This window comes from Desmodus rotundus, chromosome 11 (genome assembly GCF_022682495.2).
Source record: "Desmodus rotundus isolate HL8 chromosome 11, HLdesRot8A.1, whole genome shotgun sequence".
NCBI classification, from domain to species: Eukaryota; Metazoa; Chordata; class Mammalia; order Chiroptera; family Phyllostomidae; genus Desmodus; species Desmodus rotundus.
The window spans coordinates 99,189,325-99,202,675 of record NC_071397.1 but is presented as its reverse complement, the minus strand read 5'-3'; the positions used below and the strand labels follow the sequence as shown (position 1 = coordinate 99,202,675).

At 50.2% G+C, this 13,351-nt stretch overlaps 1 protein-coding gene across 3 annotated transcripts in view; it reads left to right on the top strand.

The window, feature by feature from the left end:
- The window catches only part of PRKN (parkin RBR E3 ubiquitin protein ligase), an 889,581-nt gene that overhangs the window by 433,557 nt on the left and 442,673 nt on the right, over positions 1–13,351 (top strand). For 2 of the 3 annotated variants that reach the window (XM_053913792.1, XM_045188965.2), the window contains exon 5: positions 7,226–7,309. The exons of the other annotated variant lie outside the window; for it this stretch is intronic. In XM_053913792.1, coding sequence (XP_053769767.1) covers positions 7,226–7,309 — 84 coding nt within the window. The remainder of the gene's footprint in view (positions 1–7,225; positions 7,310–13,351) is intronic. 3 annotated transcript variants of the gene reach the window in all.

Below are 13,351 nucleotides of genomic sequence, written 5' to 3'. Positions count from 1 at the left end.
CAATGCACTGAGCCACACCAGCCAGGGCATTATTTTATTTTATTAGTGTAAGCTGTCCGGGATTTTTAATTTTTGTTAAAAACTGGTAGTGCATGGAGTAGCTTTTGGTAGATAGGGAGGTGGGGGAAAGCTGTGCTGAAGGAGTGCTAAGCTAACAGTAATGGCTAATGGACAAGAAGCCCAGCCCAGGTCCGTCTACTTGCTTGCATTCCTGTTGCTCTGCCAGGAGCATGAACAGAGCCCCCAGGCAGCTATGATGTGGCCTCCAGGTTTTAGAACATCAGCTAGCCGCCTCCCTTCCACCTCTGCCTTTGAACCAGGAAGGCACTGGGTGCTGGATCGGCAGGCACCAGTGTGTGCGTTACTGACGGAGCAAGCCTTGGAGGCGCAGTGCTACCTACCTGCAGCCGCCGTGGGCTGCTGTCCCGCCCCACGGGACAGAATCACGCATCTCCTCACAGGGCGATCAAGTTGGGGTTTAAATGCAGGCGTGAGTGAGGGGCGTCGAGAAGAAGCCGGGAGGCTCAGTTCCCGGAGCAAAGGCGGGGACGTGAGATGAAAGTGTTTTCCAGGAAGCACTATTATTGAAGAAAAGTGAGAATTAGAATGATTCATAACCAAGATCTACTTTGCTCTTCAACAACAGTCCCTCCCACTTCATTCAGTGAAAGAAATGTGAACAGAAAGAAGAGAGTTTTAGATAAGTTAGTTTTATTTAGTCCAAAATATTGAGCTAAGGGGGAGGAAAAGTAGTAAACTATGACTGGGGGAATTCTTCCCTAAAGGTGTGGGGGGAAGTGCTTTTGTTGTGAACTTCAGCCAGTTCGAATTAGTCCTGAGAAAGTTCCGATAACTACAGGTTTGGTTGGCTTTAGTTAAGGAATAAGACTTTTTCTCTCCTCTCTCATTAGGCCATAAATACATAGGCAGGAGTGATTTTTAGAGGCCACTGAGCCTTGATTGTAGCAGAGGATGAGGGAGAAAGGGATAGAGAAGGAGAGAAACGGTACAAGTATCTCAAAATGAAAGGCCCAGAGGAGTTGCATGCACTAGGACCATGTTCCATGGGTATTAAACTGGACTATGGGGGAAAAAAAAAAGACTTTCTCAGCATACATATCCAGGGACAAACTGCCTTTCCTTTTGCAGCAATATTTTTGTATTTTTGCTTTTTGTGGATGAGGGTGATGCTGATTGTGAAGAAGGCCTTGCTCTTTTCAGCCCTTTAAACCCGAGGTCAGGAGGGGGCAAGGAGAACCCTTCCCGTAAGCTGGCACTCCAGTGGACAAGTCTGGCCCTGGGAAGAGAACCCCCTAATACGCACAGCGCCGCCAGGCTTAAGGCGCAGCTAGACGCCTGCTCACCACTTATGTGTTTCATGCTTGACCGAGGGAGGCCCGTCCCAGGTCATTGCCCTTTAAGACCCTTGAAAAGTGATTTTCCTCCTGGTCCCCCCCCACCTCGTCTAGCCGGGTGCCCACTGAAGTCCCACGAGCATGACAAGTGGGCTCTGTGGACCAGCCACGACTGTTACCCCTACTGAGGCATCTTCATGGACGATCAGTCGCATGGATGCAGCAGGCTGAGTTGTGATCTCTGCACGGCTTTGACTATTATCCTCTATTAGCTCATGCTTTCCCTTTCTTGCAAAAGAGGGGGCTGATGGAGCTGGGTGCCAGTGGGGATTTAGAGTACCATAGAACACACCAAAATGTCAGGTGTTATTCACGGAATTGTGTTTTGAGAACTAAACAATAATGCTTACGTGAGGACGATGGTATCTGGGCATTCACTGGAATTCTAATAAACTTCTTACCACATTTAATAAGCATAGCCCGGCCCAGTCGTAACTGTCAAGATAGAAAGCCAACTGAGATAACTCTGAAGCTTTACATGATAGTAAATGTTGTTACTCAAACAGACGTGCGTGCCTCGCATTGAAATGAGAGCTACCGTAGTCTGCCGCCTGCAGCCGCCCCTAGTCTGAGCTGCAGCCAACGCACCCCGTGCCGCAGCAAGGTGATTCGTAGCAAACAGAGCTCCAACAGATGAAGCTAATCATGTGTTTCTCCTAAATTAAATCTGTTAATCAGTGAATCACTGTACGTCTTTATTTGTCTCCTTTGTTTAAATTCTATGAAATAGGACAAAAAACCCACTGTGGTTTAAATCTTGTATCTGTGCGATGCGCCCACAGGAAAGCTGTCAACCGCTAGTCACATAATTGAAGGCATCTCATGGTTTATGAGCGGTTTGGTAACTGGAGATCGCGAAGCAATAGCGCCTTGTTTGGCGTTTGATGCGTCTGGCATGACGGCACCCTGCATGCGGGGACTCTTGCTAAGTGACGGCAGCGACCGACTCCGCCGGCGCTCGGCAGAGCTGTAGTGCGGTGGACCCAGACTCGGAGCAGGGCAGGGTTTTGGGAGGGATGTGATCTTCCGCTCCTGCAGTAACTGTCTTGGATGTGAAAAGCATGCTATCGAGTATTAGGTTATGCAATGCTTTCTTTTTATGTCGTGAAGCACACTTTAGTAGTGGAAGGAAATCTGTTTTATAACCAACTATGTTCTGTGAGCTGCAGAGATACCCCAGCACTTGGGGGGAGTCTCTGAGGCCAGCTGAGCTGTTCTGTTTGCACAGCTGGCGCGTCAGCCTGGCAGCACGGGGCCGGGATACAAGCACGAGCCTGCTCTGGTTAACTGCCCATGACAGCGGCACGTCACGATGGACTAGGCGTCTCTTGGGCTTGCCAGTGGCGTTGCACTTGGGGCTGTCTGCAGTGGGTGAATACCCGAGTCCCAGCGTACGCACCTGTCCACCGACTCTTCACTAGCCAAGGTCTCCGTAACGTCTTACAGTTTACCGCGGGTTTTCTCTTCAATTAGCTCATTCTTTATCTCATTCGACCCGAACCCTTATCACCCACAATGTACCGGTGAGAAAGTGAGTCATACAGCTCTTAACTGATTAGCCTAAACTCTGGGGAAAGTATGTCTAGAACTCAGATCTTCTGACACTCTGTGTATTGAGGTGCTCTTTCTGTGGTCGCAGTTTTCTTGTACTATCGTCATTCAGCAGTGCCCTCTAATATTTATTGAATATTGACTAGCGTGTATGGTATTATACTAGAAATACCATACAATTAATACTCCCCCTTTACACATAAGAAACAAATGTTCTGATCAATTAACTTTCGCATCCTTGTACGTTGGTAACACCAATTAGATTTGAAACTCAGTCCAGCTGATGGGAAAGTATCATGACATTATTTGTCATCTTGGCATCCTCATTGCTCTGAAATCAGAATTTTGCATAATATTCCATTTAACTGTGTATTTAATTGAATCAGACTATTGACTCCAATTGTGGTGCTGCAGGTAAAGATTGTGAGAATGCTGTGCAGGAGGAATGAACTGGACATGAACTAATTCTCAGTGCCGTCTGGTGGGGGAAGAGACCCCAGGGACCCCTCTGGGGCCGGCGGTACAGGGCTCCGTCCCCCCAGATCAGAGCGCTGCTTTCTGTGCTGGAACTTCCCCCTTGCTGTCTGCTTGCTCTCACTCCTCAGGTCTCGGCTGAAACAAAAGTCCTTCCAGAAGCATGGGTCATGCCATGGGGTCACTCTCCTGTTCTACCTGCATCGCGTGGATGTGTTTAAATGATCTTCTACTTTGCTGTTTTCAGCTGGTCGTAGTATCGGTCGGGGCAAATCCCCAGGTGTCATCTCTAGTTGTAATTTTCCACTCTCTTCGGATTCAAAGGACCTGTGTCACTGCCCCTAGCAACCCCTCCTCTGAATCCAGAGGTCAATGGCTCTAAGCTGCTAACTAAAGTGATTTCTCACGCGGGGCCCGGGAACAGCCGCTCCTACACACTAAGGCGATTGGATGGGGAGCAGCACGCTGTCACAATTTGTTAAAGTAGTTTACAGTAGATCAAGGACTGGCAAACAATTCAGGTCAAGGGCCAGACAGTAAGTATTTTGGGTTCTGCAAGTTGCATCATCTGAGTTGAAACTCAGCCCCGCCCTTGGGAAGCAGCACAGACAACAGGAGAGCCAGCTGGCTGGGCTCCCGCACGCTTCCTTGGGGACAGGGAACGTGAGTGTCATTTACTGTTCACGTGCCATCGAGTAGTGCCCTCTCCTTCTGCCTCCGCTTTCCCACCATTCAAACACGCAAAACCATCCTTGGCTGGTGGGTCATACAGAAACACACCGTAGGCCGGGTGGGTCGGCAGGCCCGAGTTTGCTCACCCCTGCCACTGAGTTCAAGGAGCCTGTGTATTTTCCTTGGTTGTAACCAATACCGGGCATAAAAAGGAGGTTTTCTAAAAAGCAGCCAGCTGATTCTTCATGGGGACGTGCATCTCACACGGTGCTGACGTGGTTTGCAGATGAGCTTCCCCACTTCTCCGCCTCAGAGAGGTGAAATCCAGCTTTGGCGGGGCAGGGGGGGGGTCTCTCCTTGGCACTGCCCCCTCTGAAGCCCCTCCCACTGCTGTTCAACACACAGGCCTTTGTCATCTGGTCGTCTGGGGAGCGCTGTCACCCCGGGCACAGACTGTTCATCGCAGGCGCTGCAGCCACAGAACCGCTGAAACACAGCACGCCGCGGTTACCCAGTTAACACTGTATGTGTTCTCACACTGCGAGGGGGACAGTTGAGTCTGCTTTGTAATGGCCTAAACCCGCTGGGGCACCAGTTCCTGCTCCCAGGCCAGCTAGAGCAGTAGGTTCAGGGCTAACGGGGTGAGTAGTGTGGGAAGTCAAACACACGCTGGATTTCATTACATGGGCTGCGGGATGTGCATCCAAAGGTGGAGTGGGATGGGGCACCTGTGTCCCGGCCACACCTGGCCCCATGGAACCTCCCACTCCCGGTGAGGAAGTGAGGCTGATGGGTGGGGGAGGGTTCTGGGGACCACTGCCTTCCTTCTCTGATTTCCATACTTTTGTCATTTTTACCAAGTGAATATAAGCACAAATACACAGATGCCCTTGTAATAAGAAGCAAAGGACTTTCCTAGCCCCACCTTTGCCTTCCGCTTTTCACACTTGTACCTTCACTTTTCTGTCGTCCACGCGGCCTGTCTAGGTACTTGGTTGCATAACCCTAACTCGACCCCTGTCCTTGTCTCGATAGTGTGATTAGGAGGTTGAACATCAAGTGGCTGCCCCATCACCTGACACGTGGCCTGTGAGTGCCCGCCACACGTAGACGTGCACAGGAAATGGAACTCCTCCCCCGTAACAGATGGATGCTCAGGCCCCCCAGCCTTCTGTGTTGCTAGGGGATCATGTCCTCATTGACTAATCATATGTCACTGGGTCGTGGGTCCCCAAGACTATTTCGCACATCTAGGTGGCTGATTCGCTGGGTGGACATAGGACTCAGTGGACAGTCGGACACTCAGGAAAGGGTTGTTAGGGGAGGGGGGACCCCGTGCAGAGGGAAGGGCACCAGAGTGAAGTCAGAGGAAACAGACAAGCTGCCGAGCGTCCTCTCCCACCGGCTCACACAGGACACGCCTGCTCCCCCAGGACTGTGACGGCCCAGGGATTTCACTGGGGCTTCTCACCGTGCACCTGAGTCCACACCCCTACTCTCAGGCATGGGGGGAGGAGGGTGTTCAGCATAAACCTCACTCTCTGCACACGCATTTTAGATGCTACAATCCCTTGGAATCCGTAAGGGAATGGGGTGGGAGGACCCCCCAAATCCTGATTCCCAGAGGGCAGCCATGGGCCAGCCTTGGAAGCAGCCTCTCCTAAGAACCCTAGTCCCAGGCAGGCTTTATGACCTTTTTTTGTCATCGCTTACTCCTCCTCGTTCAATCTGTGGCTTTTGGTGCAATGGCCTATGAATTCGTGATGAGTCTCCTTGTGAGGTTTGGTTTAAATAGTCTCTGTAGAAGCTCAGCTTCGGACCTTGAAGGGAGCTGCTTAGTCTCCCAGGTCGTGTCTGCTTCCCCAGTTTTCTCCGACCTAGCACCTGTGCACTTTGTGCTGGTGAAGGAGGAAGGGAGGCGGGCGAGCCTCCCGCAGACTCCCGAGAGGGGCTGGGACCCTCGGGTGCCTTCCATGGTCTCACTGGTTTCAGCAGCAGGGTGTCCGGGTGGCTGCTTGGTCTGGGTCCGGGAGTGGGTGGTCCTGGTGCTGACAGGTGATGATGGATTTCCCCCTAACTTAGACCTCTGGGGTGGTCCCCATGTCCTCGGTAGTAAATCACCATAGCCCCGCCCCTGTCCTAACCTTCCTCGGCCGCTGGCCACTGCCTGGGCACCGGCTCTCACAACACCCCTCTCTCCAGCGGGCGGGTGTCCTTCGGAACTCAGACCTCCCAGGCGCACCCAGGAGCTCTGTGCACCATCCCCCCACCAAGATGGTAATTAGGTTAGAGAGACACTTGTAGGGTGAAAATCTTTCCCTCCGGGCTTTGAGAGTATTGGTAGTACTTCAAAATTCTAGTTCGATTTTTGTTTCCAGTAGGTGATCCGACATCTCTCTCACAGATTTTAGGGTCTCCTGTTTACGAAAATTAAACTTGACAGAAATTTAACTTTTTCCATGTTTGCTGCTCCAGGTCTCGCTCTGCCCTCTCTCCTTCTGCCCTTTTTTGTTTGTTTTGAGAGCCCGCCTCCATGTGGTCCTCCAGGGCACAGGGGCCTCCTCTGCTTGCGTGTTTCCAGAAAAGCGGGAGTCTCCTTCCCCCCAATGCTCCGTCTTCTCGCTGGTTCTACCGTCTGCTAGTTCCTAAACACGTTTCCGTAGAGCCAGGGAGAGGGGAGAGCTGGGTCTGCTCAGCCGGCCCCCTGCTACAGGCGGTCCCTTTGCGGTGCCCCCTCCCCGACACCTGAACAGTCCTTCTGAGGGTGATGTACGTGTGAGTTTTCATTTGAAAGTTGTCCGTTGAAATCACAATGGATTTAAGAAATTTATTTCAGTTTTTAAGCAATTACGTTGAATGGTAGTAGAGAGATTACCACAAGTAAGTGAGCTTCCTGTTTGGAGCAATGAGCCAAATATACTTATGAAGATGGTCCCGACCTACTGGGCCCCTGGAAGGTCCTTGAGGACTGTGGCCCGTGCCCTGGAAGTCATGGGGGTACGTGTACACACCATGGTCACTTCGTGAGGAGAGAGGGGTAGAGCCTGTGTTAGGGAGAATGTTTATATTGCACTATGGGCACCAAGGATGTGTCTGTTTGCTTTTTCTCCAAGGGCCCGTCCTGCTGGGAAGATGTCTTACTCCCGAACCGGATGAGCGGTGAATGCCAGTCTCCAGACTGCCTGGGAACGAGAGCAGTGAGTACCGGGTCACGTCCCTTCTTTTACTGGTGGCTCTTCGATGCTCACTAGGAAATTACAGTACAGACGAAAATGCCGACTGACTTTTCTCTCCTCTGATGGCATTTCCCAAAAGTGCTTGTAACGTTCACCAAAACCTCCCCCCGTGGCATTGCCTGCCAGCGTCGCTTTCCTAGGCACGCGACCCCTTCGGGTGACTTTGCTAACTCGTGGCCACTACACCCCCGCAAAGTGGTATTCAGGGAACGTGCAGGAGAGCCATTCAGAGCCACAGCGTGGGCGCCTTTCCTGACGCTGTGAGACCCGCGCCTTCCTCCAGCCGCGTGCTGACCCGGGCTGGCCGCTGGCCGGTGTGGGTGACCAGCTGTGCAGGTGGGTCGCCATCCTCTGTTCCCTGCTGTCCCTTTTCTTCTTCAAACAGGTGCCCCATGTTTCATACCAGCGAATGTTGCTTGGAAGAGCCCCTGAGCACCGACGTTATTGAAAACAGTCTTGTTATTGTGGTCGCGCCTGTGAGTTGTGTCCTGTCGGGCCGCTCGCCTCGAGAGTCCCCGGGTCCATCGTCACCGGAGCGTATGCTTTTGCTGGGTTGCAAATGCTGTTCGGTGCCAACCCAACGTCATTGTTAGTTCCCAAACTGTCACCGCCGGCTGGCAGCTAGTATCTTCTCTAAGGAATGAGTCTGTGAACCGCAACAGGTGTGGTCTGGGCCGGGGTGGTCAGCCACGCCCCTCTGCAGTGGTGACAACCATTCTCCCTCATCTGGGGGCGCAAAGGGCCAGGAACAGATTCCTGTTAACACAAATCCTGAAGGAAAGCAGTGACTTATGTGTCACTCACAGAAATCATACGTGATGCAGTCCTGGAATTTTGCTTCCAGGGTGAAATTAAAGTCCACATACTTTGCAGGGGGGATTCTTAAGTATAATTATCAGTATGTACATGCACACGAGTGTAATATGTATGTACTGCAGGGTGCACAGTATGGAGATAGGGTTACCCTAGTGACAATGGCAGTGGGTCTGCACCCTCTGGTACGCGTCACTGTGGTCCCCCGTCATCCTCACAGTCACGCGGGGCTCTTGGAAAATGCCCTCCCGTCCTGGCCTGTCTGACCGCCTCTCATGGACTCGATACTAATTGGCAGGATGCGGCTGCCGTGGAACACGCCGTTTTGCATCTGTAAAGTTTAGCTTCACATCGGTCAGGGGGGAAAGGTGCCAAGTGGGGTTGGAAGTCATCGCTGATGCGTGTTGCGTATTCAACTCACCTTTGATATCAATTCATAAGATTCCACATAAATTAGTTACAGTGTAGCTCAATGAACTGACACCCTCAAAAATCCTCCTAGTGCACCCCATGTACAAAAGTGGATTAAATCACAAACGTGTGTTTGTGAAAGAATGTGCTGATAGAGTAGTAAAGAAATGTTTGTACGCCAAAAATCCAGAGGAGCTGGGCTTCAGAGAGGAATTTTGTAAACTGTAGCCACCGACCCCGAGCTCCGTCCACCCACGCCCACCCCTGCAGTTGGCAGCCAACCATTTCTGTTTCCAACCCACCCCCACAGGACGCTGGGTAGTCCCCAAAGCCGTGCACACGTGCCTCCGTGGCTGTCGCCACGCTGTGGGCCCTCCACTGTACGGACCAGGTCACAGCTGCAGAGTTCCTGCTTCCAAGGGCGGCTCTCCTCAGCCCCTCAAGGGTGAACACCTTTCCCCTGAGCAGGGCCGCTGGGCTGCCGAGGGGTCCCTGCCCTCCGCGATGTAAACTGCACCCCTCAACGTCGGCCCCCCTCCCAAATCCCCCGCAGTGTGACCAGGGACACACACAGGAGCTGCGGAGAGGCGTTCCCACACTCCCTGCTCCCAGATCCTTTCTGCAGGGGCCTTCCCAATCCTGAAGGAGGCGGGAGCTTTGAGTCCAGACTCTCCCCTTCACTGCCCTCATCTGCGATTTTTCTGGAAAGAAATAAGGGCTGTGCGTCTTCAGAGAGGCCTTTCTGGCTGAACACCATGAATTGGTGGGTCCAAGGCTGGCTCTCCCGCACTTCGGCCTAGTCCTTGCTGCCCCGCAACCATGCCTCCTCACCACACCCACGGGGTGACCATGTGGGCTTGGAGGCCTCGAACCCCAGGGAGGGCGAGAGTGTGCAGTTGCCCAGTGCACAGCAGGGCGGGTGCCCTTCTCACGGAGCCCCTCTTCTCCCAGGGCAGGCCAGAACTGTGCTCCCGAAGGACATGGGTCCTCCTACCACTTCATTGTGGGAAGCTGGGTGGCAGGAGGTGGGGGCGTTTCTCAGAAGCTGTCTCCTGTGACTCCTGGGAAACCAGCCACGGCCCCATGATCTGTTCAGTGTGGCTGTTGTCAACATTCAGTCCTTTACGTCTCAGATGCACTTGAATTTCTAGAATGACCATCCAAGGGATTGAAATAAATACAGTTGTTAAATTATCTTTAAAAAGGGAAGAGGGTGAATAGACAAAAGGGCAAACAGCACGCTAAAAAAATGACAGAAATCAAACCAAATACAACAGTGACGTGACCACATGTCAGTACACTGACTGGAGCCTCACAACTGACCCTTAGACTGAATCAGAAGAAGACCGAAACCACGGAAAGTACAAGGACGGAAAACGGCACGCCAGGCCAGTGTCCCCCCAAAGAGCCACGGAGCCACTTCATGGCATGTAAAATCGACTTTTAGGGGTGAAGAAAGCATTACTAAATAAAAGGAGTCTCTCTAGTTAAAAAAAAAAAAAAGATTTAATTACCCGCAAATCTATACTAATTCAAAACCTGATGTTACTAACATGGCCTTAAAAATGTATCAAGGACAAATGTCAGAATTAACAATTCCATGGGGGGGGACAGTCACCTAACTAGCCCACGGAGGTGCTGAGGGCTCTGGCCCCATGGACGCAGGGAGGACAAGCAGGTTAAAGCTGGTGGGAAGGACAGGACTCCACCATGAGCGCCACCCCACTATGAAGACACGTTGTTTCAAGCGCATGGGCAGCATCGCAACCCTCCGTCACAATGTAGGGCGTTAAGGCCCTTAACTGCCACTGACCAGACTATCACCATGAAAAGCCTCTTAGACGTGGAAATTCAGTTCACTTAGTCAATAAAAAATATCCCAATGGGACTATGGGATCGAACAATATTGAAAATGTACCACATATCAGATCTTCTGGGATGTATCTGAATTAGTATTGAAAGGGAGTGTTTAGTTTTATAAATGCTTATTTTATTTTAAAAAAGAGAAGACAGGAAAAGGAACGATCATACTCAGCTACAGTTTTTCTCCCACGGCTGGCACACGCCAAGCAGCTGTCGGTCAGTCAGGGGGCCGAGGCGCCCACCGCTCCGCAGGGCGGTGGCAGCGGCTGCCAGGAGTCTCAGAGCCGCTTTTCCGGGCTGCATTTTTACAGCGTAGCTACGTGTGTGCGCGACCCCTGTATTTTCTGAAGGACTGTGTGTGGCGTTTGCTTCTTGATGAGGTGAGAAGGTTGGCATTTTTAGGTAGTTTATCACACTTAGGTGTGCAGGGCATTGTGAATTTTGGACAGTATGTTGTGCACCATATATATTATATTCTCATTAAAAAGTTTAATTTCTATCACTTATGTATAAAACATCCATATACTTAAAATTAAAAAGAGTAGGGTTTCTAATGTAGTCTTAATTAATATTTATGCATGTAAAGATAATCTAAATAGCTCATTTGAAATAGCAGTAATTTCAACCTTGGTTTTTTAGAATACTAATATAAACTTGACCTTTACACAGAGAAATCTGAACCTAATTTAACCTTTCACTAATTGGTGTCATCATAGGAAGGAACATAGCATTAGTTCTGAAAGGCAGCCTACTTTAAAGAAAGAATTTTCTAGTCAATTCAAAGAGTATATGCTTGAGATTAAAAGAAGGGAAAAAATCAGTTAGGACTTTCTCCATTAGTAAAATTAATTAAACTTTGCGTAGGATGCACGACTTTATATTTTCTGCATAAATCCTCACTTCGTGTTTTACCTACAACGCCTTAAACAATGAAGACCTGTATGTGTGTACACAGGCCGGGGGTATATTTTCTTTTATCTGCAGGCACACAGGCCAAGGCAAACCCAGACATCCTATTCTGTGGGCCAGGGGCGTCCAACCTTTTTGTGTCTCTGGGCCCCACTGGAAGAAGGAGAGTTGTCTTGGGCCACACATTAAATACATTGTGACATGCAATCACAAAAAATAAATAAATCTCCTAAGTAAATTTAGAATTTTGTGCTGGACCACATGCGCAGCCATCCTGGGCTGCCCGTGGCACGCAGGCCGCAGGCTGGACGCTCCTGCGCCGGAGCTCTACATCCTAACTCCCGAAGGCAAGCGTCCCCTGGCCGTCCACACCCCTCCGCCTCTCCCTGACCCCTGACAGGTGGGCAGTAGAGTCCAGGGTAAAGAGATAGTTCCTTGTATGAAAAAGAAAAAAAAGTTAAATCATGCCTATTTTATTCTGTTTGGGCTGCTACAACAAAATACCATAACCTGGGTGGCTTATGAGCAGCAAACAGTCATTCCTCACAGCTCTGGAGGCTGGGAGGGGCAAGCTCAGGCACCAGCCGCTCACAGTCTGGGGAGAGCCCACTTCCAGGTCACAGAGCCCCCCACCTCTGGACAGAGTGGGACAGACAGCACTCTCTGGGCCCCTTATACAGGGATGGGGGTTTCATTCCCAAGGACTCGCATATCTCACATCGAATCACATCTGCAAAGCCCCACCCCCAGATGCCTTCACCAGGGAGTTAGATTTGAACACATGACTTTGGGGGGTGGGGCACAGACATCCAGACCACAGCACCCTTCCAAGTAATGAATGACCAAGGTCATTACTTTTGTACGTGTCGAGGGGTGGTGGTTCTACTACTAAACAGCCTATAACATGCATTATACTTTACATTTTTGAGGAGTGATATTTACCTGAACGTCATGTAAAATATGATGCTGTCTTGTTCCCATCATTTGATTTTGACAGGAGTTAAAGTCTTTTACACAGAACTTTGTTCTTATCAGAAACAGTTAAGGGCCTCTTAAAACAGCTCAAAGATTTATTTCAAAAGAAGTTAGATACTGAAAACTATCCCCTGAACTGTAATAAATAACGTAATTATTAAATTCAATGTAATAAATGGAGAATTTTCATCTTACTCAACACAGCAATTTACTTCTCACATTTTCCCCCAGTTGGGCTCAGTATATGTCAACTGGAACATTAGTGCGAATAAAGTTAATATTCATAGTGTCTGTCTCAGATTTCATCTTCTCGGGAGATGTTGGCTGAAATGAAATGAATAGCAAATAAGAGTCACCTAATAGGAACAATTTTTATTTATAAGGCATTTGCATATTATATGTCCAAAAAGTTCCTTATGAATAATCGGTTTAATGAATTACCCTTCTCAAAGAGACGTGTGTTTCTTTTGGTTGTTTTTCTTGTTGTTTTATACCCGATTTGAATCTCACAAGATGAGATTCGAGATTTCTCAGGACGGTTTTCTGGTATGGACTCTGTTCTTATTTCACCCGGTCTCTAACAGTGATCAAAGGTGGCTTTGTTCTGTGTCCCAGAGGAGACCTCAGGCGCAGAGGAGACCAAGGATCAGGAGAGGGTCGCAGATAACCGTTTTCATTTGCAAGACGGCAGGGCAGCAAGCTCCCCTGCAGCCAAGCTCAGGGCACAGCTCAGCAACCAGCGCCGGAATGTCTCCTGACTCCCACCTCAACAGGCCCTGCCCTGGGGCTGCCAGGGGCCCCCCAGCGTCTCAGAGCAGCAGGCACTCCAGGGGGAGGAGAGAGGACGGAGGGTGGAGGCAGAAGTAAAAGAGGAGGGATGCATCTGCTTCCCACTCATTCTGGCCTGGCTTTTGGCCACAGGGACATGGTCTCCCTGTTACACTGTCCCCACCCCTCCAGTCATATTTTCTAAATTCTAAATGAAACTGAATTCTAGAAGCTTTGAAGTCAAGCTCCAATTGTGATTGAAGG